This window comes from Lagopus leucura, unplaced genomic scaffold, assembly GCF_019238085.1.
Source record: "Lagopus leucura isolate 7727_CA_CO unplaced genomic scaffold, USGS_WTPT01 Super-Scaffold_100159, whole genome shotgun sequence".
NCBI classification, from domain to species: Eukaryota; Metazoa; Chordata; class Aves; order Galliformes; family Phasianidae; genus Lagopus; species Lagopus leucura.
Window position 1 is genome coordinate 18856942 of NW_024962335.1, and position 25701 is coordinate 18882642.

General features: G+C 47.5%; 2 protein-coding genes across 4 annotated transcripts in view; one reads left to right on the plus strand and one right to left on the minus strand.

Annotated features, from left to right (window-relative positions):
* The window catches only part of DENND2A (DENN domain containing 2A), a 56643-nt gene extending 43687 nt beyond the window's left edge, over window positions 1-12956 (minus strand). Inside the window, exon 1 of one of the 3 annotated variants that reach the window (XM_042889891.1) lies at window positions 12914-12956. The gene's annotated coding sequence lies outside the window, so the exon portion shown is untranslated. Of the gene's footprint in view, window positions 1-12462; window positions 12479-12913 lie in introns of those variants that run through there. The other 2 variants (XM_042889893.1, XM_042889892.1) reach the window with 2 other exon arrangements.
* Window positions 12957-14795: 1839 nt separating this feature from the next.
* Window positions 14796-25426, plus strand: ADCK2 (aarF domain containing kinase 2). The gene is made up of 8 exons (XM_042890417.1): window positions 14796-15698; window positions 16412-16558; window positions 18037-18165; window positions 18817-18912; window positions 20041-20292; window positions 23285-23413; window positions 24031-24084; window positions 24596-25426. Exons 1-8 carry the CDS (start codon window positions 14796-14798, stop codon window positions 24737-24739), a joined length of 1854 nt encoding a protein of 617 aa, XP_042746351.1. The 3' UTR covers window positions 24740-25426.
* Window positions 25427-25701: the final 275 nt, after the last annotated feature.

Sequence of the window (25701 nt, forward strand, 5' to 3'; positions counted from 1 at the left end):
TCTTCTTCCCACAGAGCCTTGGAAATTTGAAGATGATAGAGTGGCAACGGATGCATTCCTGATACAAACAGCATCCCTCACCCACAGATAGCACTTCTGTTAATAAGCACAAAATTAATCTTAGCAAAAGAAAGTCCTGATGTATTCTAAATGCAGATAAAGTAGTGTATTTTCTTCCCTAGCTTCACTCTCTAAAACAGCTGAAACATTTTGGTTGCAGGCTTGAAAGCAATTCAGCCAGAGACAAATACTCAGAAGGGAAACAGCAGATTGAAATGATACAATTGACCTAAAGGCAGAAATTGAAAACAGTCCTACAATATGAATTGTGCTCTATTAAAGGTGGGGCTAGTTGCACCCTCTATTATTAAGCTTGTCCCACACTTCCCTTTGTCTTATTTTCCCTTTGTTCCTCCCTTTAAATACATAACAAACAGAAGAAAAGCTCAAAAGGGAATTCAACATCCCTCCAGTTTCCTGCAGACAACCACACCCTCAGCTGGAAACACAGCACTTCCAGAGGTAGCAGTAGGATGGGACAGAACCATGTCTAGCAGGACAGAAACATTCCCTAATTCATAGATTTAAGTAAGCCTCAGATGTATAAATGGTAAATTATGTTATTTCTTCTGGTGACAAGAATGGTTTCTATTGCTGCTTAGAGACATCTTTACTCCTACAGCAGGTTCCCTACACATGGGAAGGAAGAGATTAATCCAGCATTTAGCCCAGGGAGGTGGTGGAGTCACTGTCCCTGGAGATGTTCAAGAAACATGCAGGTGTGGCTCTGAAGGACATGGTTAGGAGGCATGGTGGGGATGGGTTGGCAGTTGGACTATATGATCTCAGTGGTCTTTTCCAACTTATTAATGATTCCATGATTGCCATTCTAGCTCCTAAAATTAATTCTAATTACAATGTGTAGTGGAATGACATGCTCCAAACTCAGCTTTCTGTAACAAAATCATAAACAAACAAACAAAAAAACCCAGATGGAGAAACCAAGACCCTGAGAGATGAAGGCAGGAGTAGAGGATGACTGCTGTGCCAGGTCTTGGCAATACAAATCCACCTCTGTGCACTTCAGATTTCACATAAGAGCATCCATGAAGACGGTGGAATCACTTAGCCCATTTCAAAGTGGGATAATCATAGAATCACACAATTGTCTGAGCTCGAAAGTACCCTTAAAGGCCATCTAGTCCAACTCCCCTACAATGAACAGGGTCACCCATAGCTAGATCAGGATGCTCAGAGCCCCTCCAGCCTGGTCTTCAGGGATAGAGCACCCACATGTCTGGGCAACCTGTGCCAGTGCCTCACTATCTCTATAATTTGTTTTTTCTTATATCCAATCTAAACTTCGTCTTTTACTTCAAAACCATTTCCACTTGCTCTATCACAGCAGACCCTGCTAAACGGTCTGTCCCCTTCCTTCTTACAGCCTCCTTTTAGATACTGAAAGGCCACTATCAGGTCTCCCCAAAGCCTTCCCTTCTCCAGGCTGAACATATTTACTTTTGCTTTACATCCTCACAAAAGAAAATTCAGTTACATTAAGCCAAGGTTGAATAAGACATTAGTGTGAATCCTGTGTTCCTGAAGCAAACGCAAGCTTGCTGATGACATCAGTGCAGCCAGCACTCTATACCTGTTTTCTTTGGCTTTGAAATTACCCACATACAAGACAACCACAGTCAATATGGAATAAATCAACAGAAATACGGGCCAGATTTACATAAGCAAACATGTGCCAGCAGAAGAGCCCATCAGCCACAAGGACAGGCAGGATTCCTAACAGATACGGTAGAAGCATCTCCAACAAAGACCAAACTCTAGTGGCATAGCACATTTCTACCTCTGTAGCCAACTGGTGTAGCTTCTTTCATTCCTTTGATTGGAATGCAACAAATATTACAAATACACCAGTCTTACTATGACAGTAAATCAATTCTAGTGTAAAAAAAAATGGAAAGACTTTAGAGTTATTGTTAAGCTTGTAAGAAACTCAAACGTTTGACAGCTTAGGAAACAACCTGCCCCTAAAATAGAGCATTCAGACCATGAACCACACTGGAACTAATTTTTAGTGCAGTGAGATAACCTCTGATATTTTAGCACAAGCGAGATCCAAAGAGGTCCCTTCAAGGAGCAACTCTGCAAAGAGTTTCCTGGCAGGAAGACAAATTGTCTCACATTGGGAAAGGAAATGAGAGCATTAAAATGAAGACCTCACAATTCTTCCAAAATAAGTTATCATTGGGGAAGATAAACCAAGCCTCAGCAGATCTCTCCTTCGGTGGCCTTCACCCTTCAGGATGCTGACTGCTTCCCTTCCCAAGGAGGGTCCAGCAGAGTTTCCTACAGCGCCCATCACCCTGGCCTTGGATCACCAGCTGTGTGCTCCAGCACACCTCCGAGCTTCCCAAACCCGCGACCTGCCCACAGCTTACCTCTGAGCATCACCCTCCCAGCTCAGAGAGCCGCCCGGGGATCGTCTATTCGTTCTGGAGACCCCACTTCCCCTTGCCTCCCTCCTGCATACCTAAGGCACTGCAAACGCAGATCTGCTTACTGCAGATCCCATTTCTTACTGAGACCTTCCAAGCGCAGTACAGCACACACCACCAAACCACTCAGCCTTCCTTGCAGGGCCCAGGCCAGGTGTAGGGTAAGCTGCCAAAGCTGACCCATCACAAGGAGGAAATCTGTACAGCTTTAAAAAAAAAAAAAAAAAAAAAAAAAAGCAACCCCAAAACAACAACAACAAACCCCCCACCAACCTCTTGCGTTTATTTATTTTTCCAAGAGGAAAGCTGCTCTCTGTGTATGTGTGTGTGTCAGGACAATAGGAAAAAAGACAGTGCAGGGGAACTGCCAGGAAACAGTCAGCCATCTGCCTGCATGGAGAGCAGTTTTTCCTTTTCTTTTGTACCAAAAGGAATGCAGCCCAGAGCCGCCATCCCCATCCGCCTGTGCTAGGGAGGAAATCTGAGCGCCTGTTCCCTGCCAGGGAAAGGAAGCAGGGGGAGTGAGCTGGCCCCAGCCCTGTGCTTACGTGGGTCACTGCGCTCCTGGCCAATAAAAGGGGGAAAAGCCAACCCCAAATCCTGGGGGAGAACAGCTCTTCCTCCTCTGCCCTGCTGCTTTCTGTGTGGCTTGCTGCCCCCATAAGCACTCACTCCTTTCTCACCAATTGCAACAGGAGACACTGCCTAAGCACCTCTGGAAAACCAAGAAGACATCTGTCTGCACCTTCACGCACTGACATACCTTGAGGACTCTTGCACTCAGCCGACACGTCTGTGCAGCTCAGTGCCAAGTTCAGCTGGCAGAGCTTGCTGCCATGGAGATGGCTGAGATAACAGGATATGGTCCTGAAGAAGGCACTCCCAGAAGAATCATTTGTTCAGACAAGTCCAGAGGGCTTCCTCATGCCCCAGCAGCTCAGCAGAGGGAGAGACCGACCCTGTGATGCACCTGAGCTTGTCCAAGTGGGAGCTGGGCCGCTGTCTGCACGTCCCAAACTCTCTCAGACCCAGGTTCTCAGAGCCTGCAACGTATTTCTGAACGCATTACCCCCTGTAATGCAAAGCTTGGTGTAGAACAGGGCATGACATGAAACCACATCCTTGGGTGCTTCTTTCTCATGATGGAAGAGAGACAATGTGCACAGCTGGAAACAAGACAGATCTGACCTCAGAAAAAGTGCTTTTTTTTCACCAGGAGGATCATAAAGTATGGGAACAGCACTGCAGCCTCCATCTCTGCAGTTTTCCAAAGACTCAACATGAGAAACTCACTCTGAACACAGAGCTGAACCCACTTCAGCAAGGTGGCTGGAACAGAGATCTCCTGCAGTCCCTTCCAGCCTGCACTACCAGATGATCATCTGTCATCAGTGACAGCAAAACAAAGAATTCACTCTCATTTTCTTTGGGAAACATCAAACAAATGAGCAAAAAATTGCAAAACTCTCTCCCTTTTAAAACTCTTCCTACTGATCACCTTTCATAGAATCATAGAGAGGCTTGGGTTGGAAGAGACCTCAAGGAACAACAGGCTCCGACCCTCTTGCCACAGGCAGTCAGTTTTTCCAGTGGATTATTTTTTGCCTTTCATCTTCTAAAAACTCTCCAACTGATCAGCAAATGGGCAGTAAAAAACGTCTGCTACAGCAAAACATAAAATGATACTATTTCTAACACGTTCACACTGTTCTTCCTCCGTTGTTCAGCAGTGCCTAATAACTGCAGCAGTTCAGTGAGAGGTATCAGGGAGGCCACCAGGAGGACTGCCTTGGCAAACACTGATGGATGGTGTACATTTTCACTACGGTATCAGAAAAAGAAAATATTTTCTTCCCAAATTTATTCCACTTTCAGAGAGATCAGGGTTTTAAAACTCTAAAAATTAGTGAAAGCATCCTCTTGGTTTCTCAAGAATAGAAAACCTAGAAACAAATGGGCACATATTGTTCACTGCTGTCTTCAAAGGGATGTGCTAAAGGCAGTGTGTATTCTAGAAGACTTTTAATTTCCACTGTTTACTTTCTTTCACGTGCACCAAACTGTTTGATGAGGGAGCACAAGCAGGGAACCCATGCACAACTTCCTCCACAAAGCATTTATCTCATGACTGAAGTGGAGTTTTCTAATAGAATCTTCCAACCCAGAGAAAGTGCATCCAAGTTTTGTATTCCAGGGTAACCGCAAGGGCATACTCCACCCAAGATGCTTCATTGTTGTCCTGGATGAGGCCCCAGTGCTGTTTATTGTGCACAGGAAAAGCACATTTCTTCAGAGCAGCCAGCACTGAACGCATTTCACAAGAGCACAATTTACAGCACCCAAAACAAAATACCAAGTAGGAGTCTTCTGGAGCCAGACCCTTAGCAGAAGCCCCTTGTACAATTCAGTAAATACCATTCTTTTTCACCTGCAGTCATAAACATTTGCTGTTCCAGCCCAATGAGAGGTGAAATCAGCCCTACTCAAGGCACTGATGTGGTCCCAGAATGGTATGGCTTGCACTGCACCCAATCCTCCACATTCACCTTGTTTCTGCTCCTCACCAACATGCACAGGTCCAGAGAAGCCTCAGCAAAGCCCCCTCAGCTCAGCCCCATTAAGCCTCTACTGGGGGGAACAAGTCCTACAGATTTCCCTGCAGCATCAGGAAGTCTATAAACTTTTCCTGCAGGGCAAGAGATGAGGCCTCCCAAAGCAGATAACCAACACTAGGAGCGAGGTGGCCACTCTAGGACAACGCTGTAATGCCCCAGTGATCCACAGCTTCCTCTGTGAAGTCCCCATTTTCCTTGCCCCCCAAAAATACAAGCTTTACAAACTCGGCTCGAAGGGCTCTGCCCAGGAAAGAGGCTCTCCCACAGATCTCCCTCCGGAAGACAGTAAGTTGAACAAACAAACACACCCCGCTAGATTCGATACCCTACTAACTGGCCGCTTAGGGAGGTATCTCTCTCCAGAACCCCCTTCTTTATACAGAGCTGTTGCTTCAGTTACCCATGGCTGAACAAAACAGATCTTTCAATAATGGCCAGATTTACTGAAAAAAGTAAGGCTATGGACATTACTGGCAAACTAAGCCCAAAGTCAATGTTCTAAGGGAAATTCCCCAAACGTTTTCTTCAACTAGAAGAGCTTATGCAAAGCTATACTTGATTTACTTCTTGGCTGGTATAAAAAATGTTTGGCATTCGACTAGGCATTCTTCTTCCCATCTCTTCCACATGTAATTCAAACATTCATACTGGATAGCATTTACTTAATAAAAATCTGCCATCTGCTTCTCTTAGCGGGTTCATTCCATTTGTATTAAAAAGAAAACATGGCAGAAGGGAAATTTCAGCAGTAAAACAGGCTAGCAAGAAATTGTTTTGTTTTTTTTTTAACATGCCTTGCTGAGCAAAGGAAATATTAGAGGTGCACAGTACTTGAGAATACAGTTATCACATCAAACTAAGAAATTACAAATAGATTTGCTGGGTGAATACATTTCTTATGGTTTCAGATCAACTGAAACTGATTTTGAGAAGTTGAATACAAAACAATGTGCCCAGAGAGAGAAAAAGAGATTCAAAGAAGCATCTGGTGCACGCTGAAGGAAGCATACAAAGTTAGGTTCTCTATTTTAAAATGTCATCTCCTAGCAAAACGTAACTAGATTCTGAAGGTTTAAGCTCTCCTTTCAAAATTTGTTTTTCTGGTGACCTCATCCAGATACATCCTGCTGTGCTTCATCAGCCTATCACCAAGTCCTGCTGACACACTGAAGCAACTGCTGAAGAAAAACTTGCATTATACAATCTTTTGCTTAATTCTGCACTCAAGTATTTCATGGGTGATCGTACCAAAATCTCCTCTATTGCAAAATACTGTTCACAAATTAAAAAAGAATGAGTTACGTGTGCAAGAGAAACAGCACAACAGCTGAACTACTTAAGCCCTTCAGCAAAAAAAGAATGGCTTGGTGATGAACTGCTTCCAGCCCCTTTTTGAAAATGCCTTTTTTCTTTCTGTTTTTAAGTAACGTAGTCCAAGAACAGCCCTGACTGCTCCAAAAATTATCTTTACATGGAACCTGAAGTTTATAAAAAACAACCAACAACCTGAGTAGAGGGTCAAACGGAGTGTGAATTAGCAGGACTACGACCGTCAGCACATGTGCACAGTTTGGTACGAAGCACAGAGGGCCAACCACATCCTGGGTTGCATCAAGTGTGACCAGCAGGTCGAAGAGAAAACTGGGAGAGGGTAGATTTAGACTAGATACTAGGAAGAAACTCTTCACTGTGAGGGTGGTGAGACACTGGAACAGGTTGTCCGGAAAGGTTGTGGATACTCCCTCCCTGGAGGCATCCATGGCCAGGCTGGATGGGGCTTTGAGCAATCTGGTCTAGAGAGAGCTGTCCCTGCCTGTAGCAGTGGGTTGGACCAACATCATCTTAAAGGTTCCTTCCAACCCAACCATTCCATGATTCTATGAAGCACAGAAAAGCAGAGATCTGTGCTCCTGTGGTGATAACCCTTTGGAGCTGAAGTGCTTCATGGCTCCTGCAGGGCAAGTCCCTTGTTCAGACAATGCTTCCAGATTCCTTTGGATGAGAAAAATAGTTTCGCCCCAAGCAAGCATTACACAAATGGAACATTAAACAATATATAGACCAGAATATATTATTTAAAAGTAACCTCATCAAATCCTGAATGTTTTACAAAATGTGAGGCTTGTGGAGGCAGCTTTGTTTTTCCTTGAAACATTCCCAAAATTGCCTCTCCCCGTCTAATGGAGAAATTCAGGAATTTAACAGGGGAAACCTTCCTACAAGGAAGGTTTCCTGCTGCATAAACACGAGGACACCAACAAGACAAGCTTAAGCACAGAAAAAGTGGCAGTGTCTTTCACCAACACAAGTACAGGATTGTTTTACGTGAGAGGTGACAACAAGGCAAGATTTTGGAGTCACTCAAAGTAATCTCAGGGGAAAGAGAAATCTGATGAAAAAAAACAAAAACAACAACAACAAAAAAGCCAACTACAGCGTGTGTCGATCTCCCAATAGGGAACTTTTCTCCAAGTTTGACATAGCTGAAAAAGGGCAGCCAGCAAGATCAGGGTTTCTTACATCATCTGGAAAAAGCTCAATGCCTTACACATCTCTTTTCAGTATGCTTGCAGAACTGGGCCACAAATTGCTACACACACAGCCTAACATGTTAGGGCAGGGAAAAACAGATTCTCGGTTACAGCTCGCTGATCCCAAGCTCACTGAATTCATGGAAAAGATCCCACTGACTTCAGTAGACAGTGAACGATATCTCATCTCTGGTTTTGGCCAGATGCTAACTTCCAAAGAGTCCCTAAGAGCTCTGGATGATCCAAGACTCAACTCTTACCTACAAGGAAACACACAGCCTATGCTCACAGCACGTTTAGCAGCAAATTTTGTGTGCGGAATACACATCTATCTTCAGGGGGGCTTAGTGCTTTTAAAGAAAAAGCTCAAATTGTCTGAGAAGTCTTTGGGAATTCCTTCCTTTTTAATTTAGGAAGGTGTTGTGCGGCTGACACTAGCAACAGAACTCGTATTTATGAAGTGCCTCGTGCTGCCCTGAGAAATTTGCTGTTTCCTTCCACGAAAATTGGCGCTCCCTATCATGAGAACATAATCCCTCAGGACAGGAGAAGCAGGCCTCTTCCCTGCTCTCCTCTGCAAACAGATGTGTGCATGTTCCCAGCTCTGTAAGTCACGGCTGCCTTTTGGCAAGGAACGCCAGCAGCTGCACATCTGCAGAGGGGAAGAGCTTTCAGCAGAAAATAGAGGGGGATCTGATCCTCCCCCCGCCCACAAAGCAAGCTCAGCGTTTGTTCCTCTCCAGATGACACCCTGATGGGTTGATTTAATCATTTGCACATGCATGCCTATTCACAGTGCCAGCAAAATACCAGGGCAGTGAAAGCATCTCACCTGAACTGCTCGCAGGACTGTGCCTCGTCAGCAAGAGCTTGGCAAGGAGTCTCACAGGATATGAAGAGGAAAGTGCTGTTCAAGGATATCACCGACATAAAATGATCCAACAGAATACAACTGTCTGTGTGAGACTGTTTGTGATGAGGGAAACACCTAGGCAGGTGTTTAATTATAAGTATATGCTCAAAGCCCACTGTCTTCAATTAGATGTGAGGCTGTGTTACACACAGTCCAGCTCTGACTTCCCACAGAGAAACAATGCACTGGAAGCCAAAGATCTGTGCTGGAAGGATGGAAGCTTGTACACAGACCTACACGTCTGCCTAAATGACTTAACAAATGGGGGGCATCCACAGAATATTTAAATGTGGAAGGATCACAGAAACACTTCACCACATTTATTCCTAAAGGGAAAATTAGTTAAAACCTGGAGTACCCAGCCATTTAAAACAATTCTGGCTATAAACACCAGTAAATCCATGTCCTCTGAAACAGCCTTTCCAGTGGGCTGCCAGTCCCCAGAAGGGATTCTTCTGAGTGCTTCCCCAAGGTTTTCCACCATGCAGTCTTCTACACAGACACCTAAGACAAAACCCGAACCAGATCAGCACCTCAAACACCAAATTGCTCAACAAATCCAATTACACACTGTGATGCCTGATGAGGATAACTGGGGATGGCTGCAAGCATCTGTGCACAGAGCCTATCTTACTACCACCTCCAAACCAGATTGATAGCTCTCTGCTGAAAGGAGTAAGACCCATGAAACAAACCTCCATCAGCATTAGCTGTACTGACTAACAAAGGAGCCCAGACTTGCTTCATTTAAGGATGGCATGGTTAAAAATAGAGTAATGCCCCTCTGACTGCCCATGCAGCAGTATCTGCCTTATTACTGCCAGAGCACAGCCCTAGCCAGAATTCACGGATCCCACTTCAGGCACTGCAGAGCCAAACAACATCTAATGTAGTTGCCCAGATCTTTCCTTTTGCCTTCTACTCTCATCTTCTGTCACACATCCAGGAATGATCTGTGTCCATGCCCAAGCGTCAGCAATGAGTGAAGCACCCAGGGGCTGCTCTCTGTGTAGGTCACTGCCTTTATTTCAACCCCTCTGCTCCTGGGCCCCATTGCCTCTCGCCCCTCCCTGCTCTCTCTCAGCTCACGAGGACAGAGTTTCCATCCTGGCTGTGGGCCAGCATACGTACAGGCAAAGGCAGCGCTCAGGAAAAGCCATCTTCTGCTCCCTTTTGGTGCATGAACACTGCCCGTCCACAGCTCAGGACCTTGCTGCAACACAGAGGGCCCAGGGATCTGCCCTGGTCCCAGGTGAGCCGGTGCACGACCCATGGGATGGCAAACATGGACATATCTCTTCTAACTTGCACCTTCAGTCTTATGACTATAGATACAGGGTGCCTTGACCCAGTTAGCTGGTGAAAGGGTGACAGGTTGGGTTAGATCTTCAGTAGGAATGGCCTAAGAGACTTCTGGTATTATCTTGTTTAACAAAGTGATGGTGACTTTCAGTGCCATACCAACAACAAAGACCTTGAAATGGCCCAGATCCAAAATCAATCATGGCCTCTGCTGAAGTCAACACTGCAAAAGCACAGCCTGAAGCAAAGAACCTGGAGTTCAGTCATGCAGTATGCTGAGCTGACCATGGAAACAGAATGAAGGCAGTCCTATTTGGCCTTCACTAAGAACCGGGCTGAAACCACCAGGAATTACATTCATATTCACACATTTCAGCTTTTCCTTTTATTTCCAGTAGTTGGTAAAGCTGTTTAGAGGTGAAAAAGAAAAAACCTCTAAGTCCGATAAGCATTTTCCACAGTCTTTTCCACAGTACTTCTTAGCAACAATTGAGAGAACCCTGCCCCTTTCCGGTCTTGTCTGAGTAAAACAATGCCCAGATGCAATGTTATTTAAGCCATGCCTTGATAAAACCAGGCTCGTTCATTTACTTTCAGAGCTCAAGTCTAACAAGGAATTTCCTCCTAGCTACATCCCACTCGCTTCTTCCCTGTGGAGTCTTCTCAGCCCTTAAGGAGCTGCCATGCAAGTTAATTAAAAGTCTTATTTCAGCATTTCCTTCGCAGTAGAGGCCTCTTCCAGCCAGCTCTTGGGATCCTGCCAACAGACATATCAGCCAGTAGTACTTAAATCCTTCCACTAAAAAATGCTTCCCTAAAGAGCTTATACCCCAGTTCTGGATGCCTAAGAGAGCTGATCATCAAAATCAAAGAGCTTCTACAAGAGCTTACGAGTGGTTCTTCTCCATTCTCATGGACTTAAGTGCACTAAAGAGGCTTTTCTCCCCTTGGTTTGGCCCCCACTTAGAAAGGAGCAGCTTCAGCACAGGAAATAATGACAGGTGCTAGAAGAGAGAATTAACTGTTTTGGATGAAACATTTACGGAGGACCCAAAGAAAAGAACCCTTACCCGGCACTTCGGAAACGCCCAGCATCCACCCATGCTTAACACTGGCTCTCATTGGAAAACACATGTAGGGCAAGGACTGCATTTGCCTCTGTGTTCCCAGAGCACAGAGCATAACAGAGATTTAATTACAGTCCTGATAAATTGGTTGCTATGGCCAATATCCAGAGTAACTCATCACAAAGCTTCCACTGAGTTTAAGTTTAGATCACCCCTGAACATCACACACACAGCCTTCTAGCTGATATGGTCTTTATCATCTCCTTGTCAAAAAGAAAACTTCTAACATAAAAACACCAGGCATAAGAGAAAGAGAAGCATACTGTAAACGCCTGACAAGGGATCTAAATGCCCTCCTTGTTTTTGGAGAACTAGCATCACGTGGTTCACTCTGCAGACAAAATGTCCTAAGAGATTTCCCAAGGCAGGGAGTTGGGAACACCACAGAAAGTAGCACTTTGGGACACGTAACTTGTGCTTGTCTGCAAGGCGAACTGTGCACAGGCTGATGAGTGGGACAGGGGACATGCCAGTGGCTCGCCCAGGCTCCTGCACACAACCTTCTAGCCCAAAAGCAGAGAGTGGTCCCAGCTGAGCAATAAATCTCTAGCCTGCTTTAAACATCCCGGGTTGCTCCAATGCCCTTTGTTTTCAGTGTTCTCTTCGAACCCACAACGAGGCACTGGGACATCTTGTCGCTGTCCTCTCAATTTCATCCTTACATTTTTCAGCTCCGTCCAAGTCTACCCCAAGGTGGTAAGTAACCAATCCCACATGCCAAAGCAGTTTGGATTACTTAGAAAACAAAAACAACCCAAATCCACAAACACTATGCTGATGACAACAACCCAGAACACAGTGCAAGGGTCGAAGAAACGCATTCCTCCTCTGGCAGGATGCAGTAATGACTCCTTTCTGGCGGTTCAGAAATGGAGCCAGCATGCTTTATAGGACTTTGCTACCACAAATCAAGAAATGGGTTTTGATAAGGTAGCAATCAACAAGCAAAAAAGCTTTTTAATCCACCAGTGCCTTCCCAGCAACATCTGCACAGCCCTAGCAAATGCTCCACAGAGATCCCTCCGCTCCTCTCCACTGCCCCAAATGAGCTCTGTGCAGGAGATGCTTGTTGTTGCCCCTTGGCCAGGGAAAGGATGCCAGCAAACACTTCTGGGTTGGAATAGGGTCTGTACAGTTTGCTGACCTGGCCAGGAAATAAATCATGCCCTACTGAAACACCAGCACATGATGAAACACTCCATGCTCAATGGCTATGACCCGCTCCTGTGGGGCTCATGCACAGCCCAGGGCCCCCCACGGCCTCACTGCTCCCAGACAGCCCCACCTCCGCCAGCAACCACCAGGAGCAGCACCTCTGCACACGGTCCAGCTGCACCTTGTCCTGTGGACATTCCAATCTGCTTCTCACCCCCCAGCCCACAGCAGCAGACGGTCTCTTGCTATACAGTCTGCCTGCCGGCCCCCAGGCTCCATGCCTTCCTCATCAGCAGCGCTGCCCCATACCCAGTGGGAAGGCGCTTCTCTCCTGAGATGTCCTCGTGGATCCCAAGCGGGATAAAGGCACACGGGGTGTGGAAGCTCCTCTCAAATTAGAGAAGCAAGAGAAAGGCGGGCTGTCCGGAGAGTAGAGCGGTACACAAAGCCAAGAGGATGGAGGGAACAGGACATCGCTAATACTACAGAGGGTTTGGCCACTTATCAGAGCAAGTTTCCCCCAAAGCCCAGCGAGCGCCCGTTCCTCACTTCCCCACCCTCGCTAAGATGGTGGAGGGCTTCGGCTCGGCTCTCCGGCTCCTGCCCCTCCTGCCCCGAAGGGGAACCACCGAGGGAAGAAAAGGCATTTCGGGTGACTTAGGGAAAACAACAACAACAACAAACGCGAAACGATCGATCTCCTGCGCGGGCAGCAGCGGCAGCTCGCTCGCACCCCGGGGCCGCCCACCCAGTCCCCTACCTTCCTCGGCGGCGGCGGGGGGCCGTGCCCCGGCATGGCGGCGGTGCCCGGCGCCGTGCTGGCGGCCTGCGGACGCGAGGCTGGAGGCTCCCCGCCCGCCCCGCCATGCAGCGCCGAGCCGCTGCCGCTGCCCCCGCCGCCGGCACCAGCCCCGAGCCCGGCCCCGGCCGCCCGCCCTCCGCCCCGAGCGCCGCCCCGACCCGCCCCCGCCGCGCCAACCGCGACGGGCAGAGAGGGCTGCGAGTTGCAGCGCGTGTTACGGAGTGTCCTGGGTTGGAAGGGACCCCACTGGGATCACACAAGAAGAAAGAAAGGGCCGGCAGATTAAAAGGAAATGGGGCGCACGGGATAGTTTTCTGATTGCGAACAGAAATACCCAAAGGAAAGGAAAGTCTCTACTTGCTACCAGAGTGGCACCAGTTGCTCCCACAGATTCCCATTGCTGGAGGAACCTCTGGCAGCTTTAGAATGCTGATGTGCCCGGCGAGCCAGGGCGTCCTCGGGAATGCCTTCACAGAGCCACAGAATCGCAGGGGTTGGAAAGGACCTCTGGAGTTCATCATAGAATCACAGAATGGCCTGGGTTGAAAAGAACCACAAGGATCATCGAGTTTCAATCCCCCAGCTATGTGCAGGGTCACCAACCAGCAGACCAGGCTGTCCAGAGCCACATCCAGCCTGGCCTTGAATGCCTCCAGGGATGGGGCATCCACAGCCTCCTTGGGGTAGGAGGTTCATCTAGTCCAACCCCCTGCTAAAGCACGTTCCCTACTGCAGGTTCACAGGAGAGCATCCAGATGCATTCTGAATATCTCTGGAGAAGCAGACTCCACCACCTCTCTGGGCAGCCCATCCCAGTGCTCTGTCACCTATTCTATATTTGTAAGCATAAGGAAGATCCCCCCTCAGCCTTCCCCTCTCCAGTTTGAACAGTCCCAGGGCTCTCAGCCATTCATCATAAGGGAGATGCTCCAGGCCCCTCACCATCTTGGCAGTCTCTCTCTGGAAGATCACTGCACATCACTGCAGTCTGGCTCTGTGTGTCGATCCATTCACCTGCACAGGGCTGTAATCAGCTCCCTGCTGGCACACGGGTGTGTTTGCACACAGCTGTGATACTCACTAAAGTGAGGGAAAAAGCTGGTTTGGAAAACATATGCATTTTTCCTACAGGGTTTTAGTTCCGAGGGTACATTAAAAAGGATACAAAGGGATTTCTTCCCTGAGTAGGTGTGCAGTTAGTAACATACATTCCACGCTGGGTTGTGTGCTGGCAACCCTGCTGGCAGCAGGGGTTGGAACTGGGGGGTGTTTAAGATCTCTTTTGACCCAAGTGGGGGGTCAGCCTCTTCTCCCAGGTAACAGCAATAGGATGAAAGGGCCTTAAGTTGCACCAGGGGAGGTTCAGCTTGGATATTAGGAAACATTTCTGCTCAGCAAGAGCGGTGCTGCAGTGGCACAGGCTGCCCAGGGAGGTGGTGCAGTCACCGTCCTGGAGGTGTTCAGGAGCCGTGTGGATGTGGCACTGAGGGACGTGGGCAGTGGGCATGGGGTGATGGGATGGTGGTTGGACTGGGTGATCTCAGTGGTCTTTTCCAACATTATAATTCTACATTTCTGTAATCCACCAGCTCTACAGAATGACCACATCTCAGCAGCACTATTTTTGTTTGGAGTTGCTGAATTTTCTGCTTTCGTTCTCACCCGGGGCCCGGGACCCACGGCGGTGCCCAGCGAACAGCGGGACGCCGCTGGTCAGGGAGCGGCACTTTTCCTCGCGATGCCTCTTTAAGGGGCGGGCCGGCACAGCCCGCCTGCAGCGATCGGTCGGCCCTGCCCGCGATCCCCGCCCCGGCGTCCGTTGGTGGCGGGCTGGCGGGCGATGGTGGCGGGCTGTGCCGCGCGGCTGCTCCCCCTGCCCCGCTTGGGCCGGGCCGCCGGGGTACGGGGGGCGCTGCCCGTGTGGGCGGCAGCGGGGCGCGGCAGGCTACGGGCCGGGCGCTGGGCCGCCGTGGTCTTGGCGGTGCCAGCCGCGGCCGGGCGGCGGGAGGGGCCGGAGCGGTGGCGGGCGGCCGTCCGGCCGGTGTGGGCTGGGGAACTCGGCCCGGAGCGGCCGGCACGGGGGCTGCTGAGGCGGCTGTGCCTGGTCCTAAGGCTGGGCTTGCGGGCCTGCGTGCTGCTACTGCGCTTCGGGCCCCTGCTGCTGCTGTATCCGCTGAGCCGCCTGCGGCCCGGCCTGGCCGTCCTGTGGCTGCGGCTGCTGCGGAGAGCGGCCGAGGCCGCAGGGCCCACCTGCATCAAGCTGGGCCAGTGGGCCAGCACCCGCAGGGACCTCTTCTCCGAGGCCTTCTGCGATGAGTTTTCCAAGCTGCACGTCGAGGTGAGCCCGCACCCCTGGGGTCACACCGATGAGCTCTTGAGGAAGGCCTTCGGCGAGGACTGGAGGAGCATCCTTACGTTTCCCAGCCAAGAGCCGGTGGGCTCAGGCTGCGTGGCACAGGTGTATAAAGCCTATGCCGATCTCACGGCTGTCGCGGCACCCCCGGCCGAGGGGCTGGCACGGAGCTCCGAGTTACAGACTGCCTTTGAGGCGTGGGAGGTGTCGGGCCTCAGCGGCCTCTTCAAGTGGCTGAGAAGGAGGAGGAGCGAGGGGATGTGGGAAGAGAGGAGCGGCTGCTCCCTGAGAGGTCCTGTGAGTGGAACACCCCACGTGGAGCAGATGGCCACGCTGCTCCCGAATGCAAATCCGTCATCAGCCAGACACCTCACGCCTGTAGCTGTTAAAGTAAGTCATGCGTCTTATTGGCAGACCTGTGAATGTAGAGTGCACGGGACAAGACAAGGAAGATTCTGGTTCTGATGGAGAAGAGCTGGCTGGATATGACCAAGTGGAGCAATGCTCACTTCCCTCTGTATACTGTTTTGGTGCTCTGGTTCCAGCCAGCTGCAATCCAGGCAGCAGTGTCCCCAGCTCTTTTCAGCTCCAATACACACCCTCTCTGTGGCACCGTTTGACATGGCACCTGGATACCAGAAACTGCTAGGGCCCCATATATATATTAAAAGAATGAATATAAATTGTTTCACCTTTCAGTAAATGAGACCCATTCTTTCCTCATATGGAGAAATCTGGAACAGACATGTTATTTCCAGCAAAGCTTATTAAAAGAAATTTTACGTTGGAGCTGTTCCAAATACTAGTCTGTACTACATGGCAGGAAAGGGGCAGAAGAACGGAAACAGGGCAAAATGGCATTGGGTGAAACTTCAGGCTCTGGGACAGAAGTTTTCCATTTGAAAATTATGCAGTGTTTCTTCACAGCTTAATTCATGGCAAAATAAGAATTATTTTGAGGACTGTCTTGTGAAGCCTTGTTAGTTCCCAGCTTTATAGGGTAGGTTCTGTTCATTTCAAATACATAATTTTAGCCGATAAAAATGGACTATCATTTTTACAGTGTTCTAGGAGTTGACTTGCCACCATTTCTTCTTGTGCAGGTCCTGCACCCAGGGCTAGTCCACCAAGTTCAGATGGATCTGTTTCTCATGAAGTTGGGTAGCCACATCATTGGACTTCTTCCTGGATTCAAGTGGCTCAGTTTGACAGAGATTGTAGAAGAATTTGAGAAACTTATGCTTCAGCAGGTGTGTGCAATGCCACGTACTGAAATAAAACTGTTTCTTGCTATTGATTGGCTCTTACTCCATCTATGTTATTACTTTTTAAAAGATTAGGTGGAGGTTTGGTTGTTCTTTCATTATGATTTCCTGTAATCAGGCACATAAAGTTACTGTAGGAAAACTTATGTGCTCACAGCATAAGAAAGCAAAGCTACAAAGAAGCTTAACAATTGTTAGGAAACTCAAAATTTGTTCTATAACTTGAAGTGTGTTTTCTAGCAAACTGGAGCAGCAGGTTAGCATAAGTGCAGTCCTTTTTGCAGAATTATGAAGGAAAGATGAACACTGGTGAAAGACCTCTCTAGAGGAAAAGAATCTCTGAACAAGTGCTCACGTGTTTTGCTCTTATCCTACATTTAAGTTTACAATCTGGTTGTGCTGGTCATGTTTCCTAGCCTTGAGGAATACATATTAGCGTAATTAACACCCTTTTAAATGAGGTATTATTCTACATTGTATCATCATCAGACTGGCAGTGTGAGTGAAGTTAAACTTTACAAGTAGCTCTGAAAACATGTCCCAGTTCAGTAAGTGCTGAAATATCCTTGCTGCCAAATTCACAAAGATTTCACTGCAGAGTTAAATGCCTTTATGTTTGTTAAAATGAACCGTTATCTGCTGATTACATTTTTTGTGTTTAGATATTGCAATGTGAAGTCTTTCAGACTCTCAAAATTTGAACTGTTTTCTATTAGTGCAAGAAATTCTCAGCAATCCATGTTGTAAACTGTATTCAGATGTGAAGGAAGGTCATTAGGACTAGTTTAGTGGGACAGAACTCTTGCTGGACTCTGAAAACTTGGGATGAGGAGAGTGTCTCATTGGCCTGTTGTCATTTTTCATTTCTCTTTGAAAGGACAAGAATTATGTCTGGGATATTTCCCACAGCCCAGTGAGGGAAATGAGGCAAGGTTATCTTTCCTCCCACATCTTGAGCTGTGATGGTGGACAGGAGAAGGTTGAGAAGGTTCTGTCCACCCTACCCCTCAGTGGGGCTGGGGGTTCTCATAGTATATTATTTTGTATGTGTTACATTAAATTTCTTTTGCTCCAGCTGCCCATCCATCTGTTAATTGAGGCTAGGGCTGCAGTTCTTCTAGCCTGCCAGCCTGCCTTGCTATTTGGACAGTAATCTTTGGTTCCTTCTCACCCTTGAAAATAAGGCAGTCCTGGTCTTTTCTGAGACGCTATGCCTGTAGTATTTCTCGGGTATTTTTGAGGTGCTGGGTTATGTGCCACTCATTACTCAGTGTGTTACTCTGTTCTCCCATCAGGAAGGCTATAAGCTTCTAAGAAGCATCGCTCTGTTTTATTTTAATTCTGGCTTTCTGACCATGTTTGTAGGTATTGTGTATTGCACTCTACAGACATATCCTAATAAAAGGTCCCAAAGATCTAACTGCATCTAACTCCCAATCTGCTTTTCCTTTTTCTCCTTGGAGATCGACTTGCACTACGAAGCCAGAAATCTGGAGCGCTTCTGTCAAAATTTCCTACATGTCGATTTTGTGAAGTTCCCAACTCCTGTTCGCCCTTTGGTGACAGCAGATGTTCTCGTGGAAACATTTGAGGTAAGAATTGCATCTGGGAGCAGTGGCAGCAGGGAGAAGGCCCTCAGGGGAGTGCTAAAGATGCATCTTTTGAGAAGTAGCAGTCACAGGCAGGAGGGTGCTCTTTTTTGCTTAAAGAGATTGGTGTCCTTCTTCAGTGTCTCTTCTACTCTGTTTGTAAACAGTGCATCCCAGTAGACAGATGGTGGACAGCTCTATATAGAAGTAAACTCTTGGCCTGAAACCAAGCAGACCAGCAGTGTGTGCAGCCACCATGTACTTGCCTGTGCTTTGCAAACCAGCGTAATGCTCCAGCTCTCCTCTGGGGTGGGTCAAAGCACAGAGCTCAGCAGCCCAACACTATCTGATGCTTGCCTGACTTTCCTTGTGAATGTTTGAGTCATGGACCAAAGCTACTCTCAGCCCTAGTTTTTGTGCATGCAATTGTGGCAAGGGTGTCTCTGCCCCAGGCTGTGCTGCACACTTTTTCTAAAGAACAAACCCTTGATGTTCTCATGTTTACCATCTTGTTAGGTACAGTCCCAATGAGCTGGTCCTTTCAAGGTTGTTCTTACTTTCTTTCCTTGTCTCTGCACGTAGGTAAAGGTATGATTGCATGTGGGACTCAGGGTGTATTTGATTCCAGGTCTTTCTTTTTTTTTTTTCCTTCAGGAGAGTGAGCCTATTTCGCACTACCTACACACAGAGGTTGCCACAGAACTGAGGCAGAGACTCGCAAAGATGGGCATGGACATGCTCCTAAAGATGGTAGGCACTTGACAAAGGCTGGAAGTGAAGGTTATTTTCCTGCAGAATCTTTTCTATTGGGGTAATAAGACACTGTGGCTAAGGAGAGAACCTGTTTGCTCCCATATCTTCTCCCCCTGGACTCAAGACACATCTGTGCCTTTTGGAGCCAGCTCGTGGATGTCAGGTATTGTGACAACCCAGGACTTGGGCTGCCAGGTGCACTGTGCAGCTCCTGAACTGACAGAGGGAGGGTCTGTGCTTCACATGCAACGTAAGACATGACCTGAGTAAAGCCTACATACACCACTTCTGCAGGCTTTGACATGGAGCACCTTTAGCTGCAGAAAGGAGATCTGCTTGCACGTGGTAGGGTCCCACTGTGAAATGTGATCAGAGCATTGTTTAGCAAACCCATTGATCCATTTAATGAATATTCACAGATTGCCCAAGTGCTGTAAAGTGCCACATAATTAGTAGATGCCACGTTCTCTGCAGAGGGCTGTGGATGCAAATCACAGGGAAAAGAGAGAAATTATTCAGTTATTCACTCCTATCCCAAAACTGTCTTTTTATAGGGAAGAACTAAATACGAAGTAAAGAAAAAACCTGTCCAGATATAGCTTTGAATTCAGCTTCTGGCTATTTAGTTCTTTCATGGCCAAGACAATAAAAAACGAGCTGGAAGTGCATGCCTAAAATTAATTTGCTTGTGAGAAGCCATGAGAAGGAGCAGGGAAGAGCTGCAAATAACCTCAGTGCTGAGCAAGTGAGCAGTGGATGTCAGGTAAAGCTCAGCTGGTTCTTGCAATATTGTGCTAAGGCAATATTGTGCGTAGGGAGGCTTGCAGTTATAACTTCATATAGCGTGGTAGCCTCATATAGCTTTTACCATTCAGAAGAGCAGTGGTAGAACTGCAGTAGATAGTTTTATGCTAATGTTAGATTTAATTAGCTCTGAAAAGCAGAGAAATTACAGCAGCTTCTGATAAAGATGTATAGAGTCATGAGTATAGGACTGTAAATATGAACCTATTGTTTGTAGTTCCTTAAAACAATGAAATGGACATAAAATTATCAGAGGTTGTTTTTTAAGGTGTGGGCACGTTTGGCTGGAATCAACTGCTCTAAGACTTGCTCATCTTCTAGGTCTTTGTTGACAACTTTGTCCATGCTGACCTGCACCCTGGGAACATCCTGGTGCAAGGCAGAGCCTGCGTCAGCAGCGGCTGCAAAGAGCAGACGGCCATCGTGGATGTGTGTGACACCCTCGTGCTGGAAGTGCAGCCGCCCTTCAGACAGCTCTGCCTGGTGCTGCTGGATGCAGGGATCGTGGCGGAGCTGCAGAGCGCTGACATGCAGAACTTCAGAGCAGTTTTCACAGCTGTGGTGCAGGGCCAGGTGAGGCCTCTGTCGTGGCAGTTGTAGTTGATGTGGTAGTTGAGGTTGGGGAATGGAGACAGCTGGAGAGCCTGGTGGCCAAACTGTAGTTCTCTTTCTGTTTTCCTTTACAGTCCTCCCCAGGGGTGCAGAGCTAGCACCCCTTGCTAGCTTGGAAAGCCTACCAGACAAAGATGCACGCCTAAAGCAGCAGGCTACTGAAATGGAGTGAGTTCAGTTGCCCAGGAGACTGAATGTGTTTGACAGAAAGCAGCCACTGCCCCTCCTTGGTTTAGAGTGCCTCCGGTGCCACTTACGGCCGCTTGGGGGTTGCTCATAGAATCATCTGAGTTTTGTGACACCTCCTGTAGCTGGAAGAAGGCTTCATCAACAGGTTCCACTTGATTGGGCAGCCAGTAGCAGATCCTATCCCCAAGGCTCCCTTTGTTATTGTCCTTGTTCTAACTCTCACCCATACCTTTTGATTTGCTCATGGCTATTCTCCAAGGACAGGTCTCCACACTCTACGCCTTTCTTGATAAAGAGGACAATGCTTCCTCCCTTCCTTCATTACCTGTCTCTACTGAACAACTCGTAGCCATCAATAGCCACACTCCAGTCATGGGAATCATCCCACCAGGTTCCAGTGACAGTAACTACATCATGATTTTCTAGTAGTTTTCCAGCTCCTCCTGTTTGTTTCCCAAGCTGTGTGCATTGGTTTAGAGGCACTTCAGCTGGGCAGCTGGTCTTGTTGCCTTCTTGGAGGATAATTCCTTAATTCCTTTGAAGTATTTCCCTTGAGTTTCCCTGTTGCCTTCTCCTATTGTCTCAGTGGTCCCTGGCTTGTTAAGATTTCAGTTGTTCTGCAGTGGTGCCAGTACATCTCAGGGCAGCAGGTTGAGGGCCCTACTAGCACTGTGTTCCTCTAACCTAGCTATCCTATCCCATGCTTTATTGCAGGTAGGCTCACTATCATCCCCATGCTCCCTTCAAACCTACTTTAACACCCTGCAAATGAGCCCAGCTAGCTTTTCCCCATAAACTGTCTGGCACCTCTGAGAGAGGTGAACCTCAACTGGTTCCTGCAAGCCTGGTGTCATCTGGGCCATCCCACTGTCAAAATACCCCAAGTTTTTGTAGCAGCACAAGCCAGGAAGCCAGGTTTTATGGATTGGATCGCTGCAGTTCTTTCAATGTCCTTACCCAGTACAGGAAGCAGAGGAGATGATCTATGCCCTCAATTCATTTAGCTGATGTCCCAAGGCCCTGAAGTCCCTTTTGATGGCTTTGAACTGTGTGTAGCTACTTCATTGCTCCCCACATGGAAAAGCAGTAGTGCATAATGATCTGTTGGCAGTACCAGGCTAGGGAGTTTCCTGGTGATGTCTGTCCTTTACCTGAGCTCCTGGGAGACCCTCTTCTCTAAGAGGGTCTGCCTGAAATATTGGGCATTCAGTTCCCTGCAGGGAGGAGTCACCTACAACTAATACCTGTCTCTTTTTTGAGGATGTAGCCTTGATACTGGGGGAAGGCAGGCTTTTCTAGTTTTGGTTTTGTTGGCTCCTTTAGTGTAGGTGGGCTGTTATCGTTCACAGACAGGCATTCCACCCCCACAGCCTCATACCTATTGTATGAAGGCACCTGGGGGAGCAGAGTGGGCATGGACTTGCTTCCATTCTCTCTTCTCATTTAAGTTCTTGTCTTCAGGCTGGCAGTGAGGGGATACATGCTGCCACAAATCTTGTGCTTTCTTGTGCAGTAAAACTTTTTTTTTTCCTGCCCTCAAAACACACTTCAACCTATGTATTTCATCTTGCAGCCTTGCTGTGAGGCTGAGCAGATCGTTCACACGCATCTCACACAACTGTTTTCACCTCTGCCACATGGTGCCAGAGAAAGGCTCAGGTACTCTGTGCAGCTGGAAGCCTGGATGGCTGAATGTTTGCCTCGGAGTTCAGCCTGGGTTTTGACATCCTTTTTGATGAGTGCAGATAGTCTGTCTCTGTCAGGTGGATACCATGACTGGGCTCTCTATTCTCAGTAGGTGCTAATCCTGCATTTAGACCATGAAACCACCTACAGACCTTACCTCTGCAGCCTACAGAGTGCTTGCCCTCCCTGCTCACCCTGCCTGTGTGAACTGATGTGCAAACTGCTGCACCATGCCCTGTTTGTCCATCCTGGGCACCGTGTTCCTGGTTGCTTGCGCTCCTTAAGGGCTGCCTTTGTACGTATGGTTGGATTCCACCATCCTTCCTGGCTCTACCTGTGCTGTATCAGAGCTGCCTCTCATTGGGGCACTGCACTTCTGACTGGGATTTTAACTGGGATTTGTCTCACTTATTTGAAATACACTCTCAGATGGGCTAGAGAATCCAGTGCTGATGTGTCCTGTTCATTTTGTGATAAAGCATAATGGCATACTGCTGTTTCTCAGCTCTGGGTTGGATGGCTTACCAGTGGATAGGAGGGACAGGTTTTACCTCAGTTTATTTATCTACAGAGGCATAGCCAGGAGCTGGTGCTAGAACCCAAGCATTCATGCCCGTCCTGTGCTGCCAGACTTCTTAGCCACTAAGCTGAAGCTGTGATCATTTAATTACCCATCCCTTGTGCCTCACGTTGGATGTATTAAACAATATGCAGGTGAAAAAACTTGTACACCAAATCTCATTGCCAAACCTGGGGCCTCTGGCTTTCTTTTTCTCCTTGAAACTTCTGACTGAGAGATGATCTTTGTTATATCTTCCCCTACAAGAAAAACAGAGCAAGGTTCTGCCAGATATTCATTAGAAATTTTGGCCTAATTCTGCTCTTTCTGCACCTGGCTTCTGTTGGTTGCTTGGGTGTCTTGCTGGAATGGGAGAGCGTAGCCCTGGGAGTTCTCCCTGCAAAATGCCTCCTCCAGGAACCTTTGCAGCAGATGTCTTTCAGGTATGATTTCCAGCTCCAGACCAGCTGGTAACAGTGATCTAGTTCCGCTGATTGTTCTTTTCCATTTGTTTCACAGGGGGAGAAAGTGGCAGAACTGATTCTTCACCATGCTCGGGCCAACCAGTGCCAGGATATTGAGCGATTCAAAGCTGAAATGGCAGAACTAGTGACCAAAGTTCGAAGGAACACCATTGCCCTAGGAAAGGCAAGTCCACAAACCATATCCCACCCTCCTGTAGCTGTATTTCAGTGCAGCTTGGCTTTTAAAGTGGTCCAGGTGGAAAGGCCAGCTGTGATCCCATCAGCACCATGCACTACTTGGAGCTTTTAGTGTCTCAGATGAAGTTTAAGTCTCTAAAATCTCTTCCTAATTCCCTCTAAGAATGAAACCATGTGTGTTTAATTCTGTTCTTTAGATCTCTAACATGTTCAGTCCTCTGTGAGGAGTCACTAAACTGTGTGTGATTCTGTGTAAACCTGATGTTACAGCTTGTTTTCTTTTGGTAAAGGCCAGCCTGGCACTTTATAGAATGTAGTACAGAGGTATTGAGGAAATTAATGCTTACCGTGTATTGCTGTAAGGTTTTCAGCCTTACTGGGCTGGCAAATAAACACATAGGTCCACAGGTCAGAGCTGAACTCCTTATACTGGGTAGGGTGGAAAAGATCACATCTTGTTTGCCATCTTCAGCCCAGTAGTCTTGTCCCACCACTAGTAGCAAGGGCTAACAACACTTTGAATCCTACCTGTCATGGATGTGGCTCAGTTGTCTTGAACAGGGGTACTCTGAACAGCCGTTAATTTTTCCTTTTGTATTCCAGCTCCAGGTGGCAAATCTCCTCTCCAGTGTCTTTAAATTACTGATGACACATAAGGTGAGGAGCTGTTACAATCTGCTTTCAACAGCTGGAAGTTCCCTGGGGAGGGAGAAGTACTGGGATTGCAAGGGACTGATGAGGAGGGGGACTGTGACTATGATTTCTTTGTGCCCTGGTGTACCTTCATGCAGTGGTAGCACCTGGCTGGGAACTGTTTGTATACAGGCAGAGCAGGGGGCTGTTTCCTCTCTAGAATCTAGAGCTCTTTTGTGGCCCTTCAAAAGGCGAGCTGCCCCTTACCTAACTGCTTGTGTTCAAGCAGGTTGGATACTGCCATGGTTTAAAGCCCCATTAGCAGTAGTGAGTAATCCTAACCTTCTGCTGCTCTAGTATGGAAGATTACACAGAAACGAGAAATAAATTTTTGCGTTGTCTGAGGGTGCTTCCCCTGAAACTATGTTCTTGTTTTTGTACCTGCTTAAACTCTCCCCTGCTTCTCTCCCACTTTGCCAGAGCTCATACCTGTGTGAAATGAGCTCAGAAGGTCTGCTGTCTCTTGTGCTTCTAGGTGAAGCTCGAGAGCAATTTTGCTTCCATCATCTTTGCCATCATGGTTCTGGAAGGTCTTGGTCGTTCACTGGACCCTGAACTGGACATTCTAGAGGCAGCTAAACCACTGCTCATCAGAACTGCAGCTTCTGTCCTGGAATAGACACTCGTGGCTGCTGCCCTCTCATGGTGCAGGGTTACCTGTGGTGCCTGTGAGCTGACAGGAGGAAGCTGAAGGTGAGAGCAGTTCCACGCGTCATGGAGGAATGCCACGTGGTGGTAACCCTCCATACTCTGCCTGGAACCCTGTCAGCTAAGCAGCAGGCATGGGATCTTCGTGAGGTCTGAAAAGGTCTGTTTCAGAAGCCTTTTCCAGGAAGATTTTGCACAGATGGAGAGTTCTGACTCTTACAATTATGTGGTTCTATGAGCTAATATGCTCTGGTAGTTTTTAACTGACATGTCATGTAGCCTGTGTGTAAAAGATCACTGTGGGCTGATGAGGAAACCAGTCTTAATTGTCTAAAAGTCTTTAATAAGATGTTCAGTGATCAAATTTGTTTTGAAATGAATTGAGTTAAATATTAATTTGCTGGCTGATCTCTCAATATGGTATAAAAAAATGACGTTCTGATGCCACCTAAGCAAGTAATTCAGGCTGAAAAAAGCCAGTAAGCCTTTTTGTCTTTTGTACTTCTACTCTGATTGTAGAATTGCCCTGAGTTCCTGTTCTTGGTCATTTTGGATGATAAAAACAGACCAGTATATTGATTTTTTTTTTTTTTTTTTTAAACTATACTGTACAATCATGTATGTATGGCAGAAAAACTAATTCCATAATAAAAACAACTTTTGGGAATACTTGTACTGGTCTCAGTTTTCGTTGAAGCTTTAAAAAAGGCTTAGGAAGGCTTTCTCCTTGCTGTGCTGTCCTTCCCTGCCTCCCAGCCCTCACCCTATGCAACTCACAGCCTTAACTCATCCATAGAGGTGTGGTTTTTCTCCTTGGGCAGTTTGCAAAACAAGGAGTCCAAATATTTTCCTAAAGGATGGAAAACACTGTGAATGTTTAAATCAAATTTCAGCCAACAAATGAGCTACATCATATAGCTTTTACAGTCCGTT

Coding starts and splice junctions, on each gene's coding strand:
- ADCK2 (XM_042890417.1), top strand. CDS start 14,796: ATGGTGGCGGGCTGTGCCGCGCGGCTGCTCCCCCTGCCCCGCTTGGGC. Junction 16,559..18,036: donor AGAAACTTATGCTTCAGCAG/GTGTGTGCAATG, acceptor TTCTCCTTGGAG/ATCGACTTGCACTACGAAGC. Junction 20,293..23,284: donor CAGCTGTGGTGCAGGGCCAG/GTGAGGCCTCTG, acceptor TTTGTTTCACAG/GGGGAGAAAGTGGCAGAACT.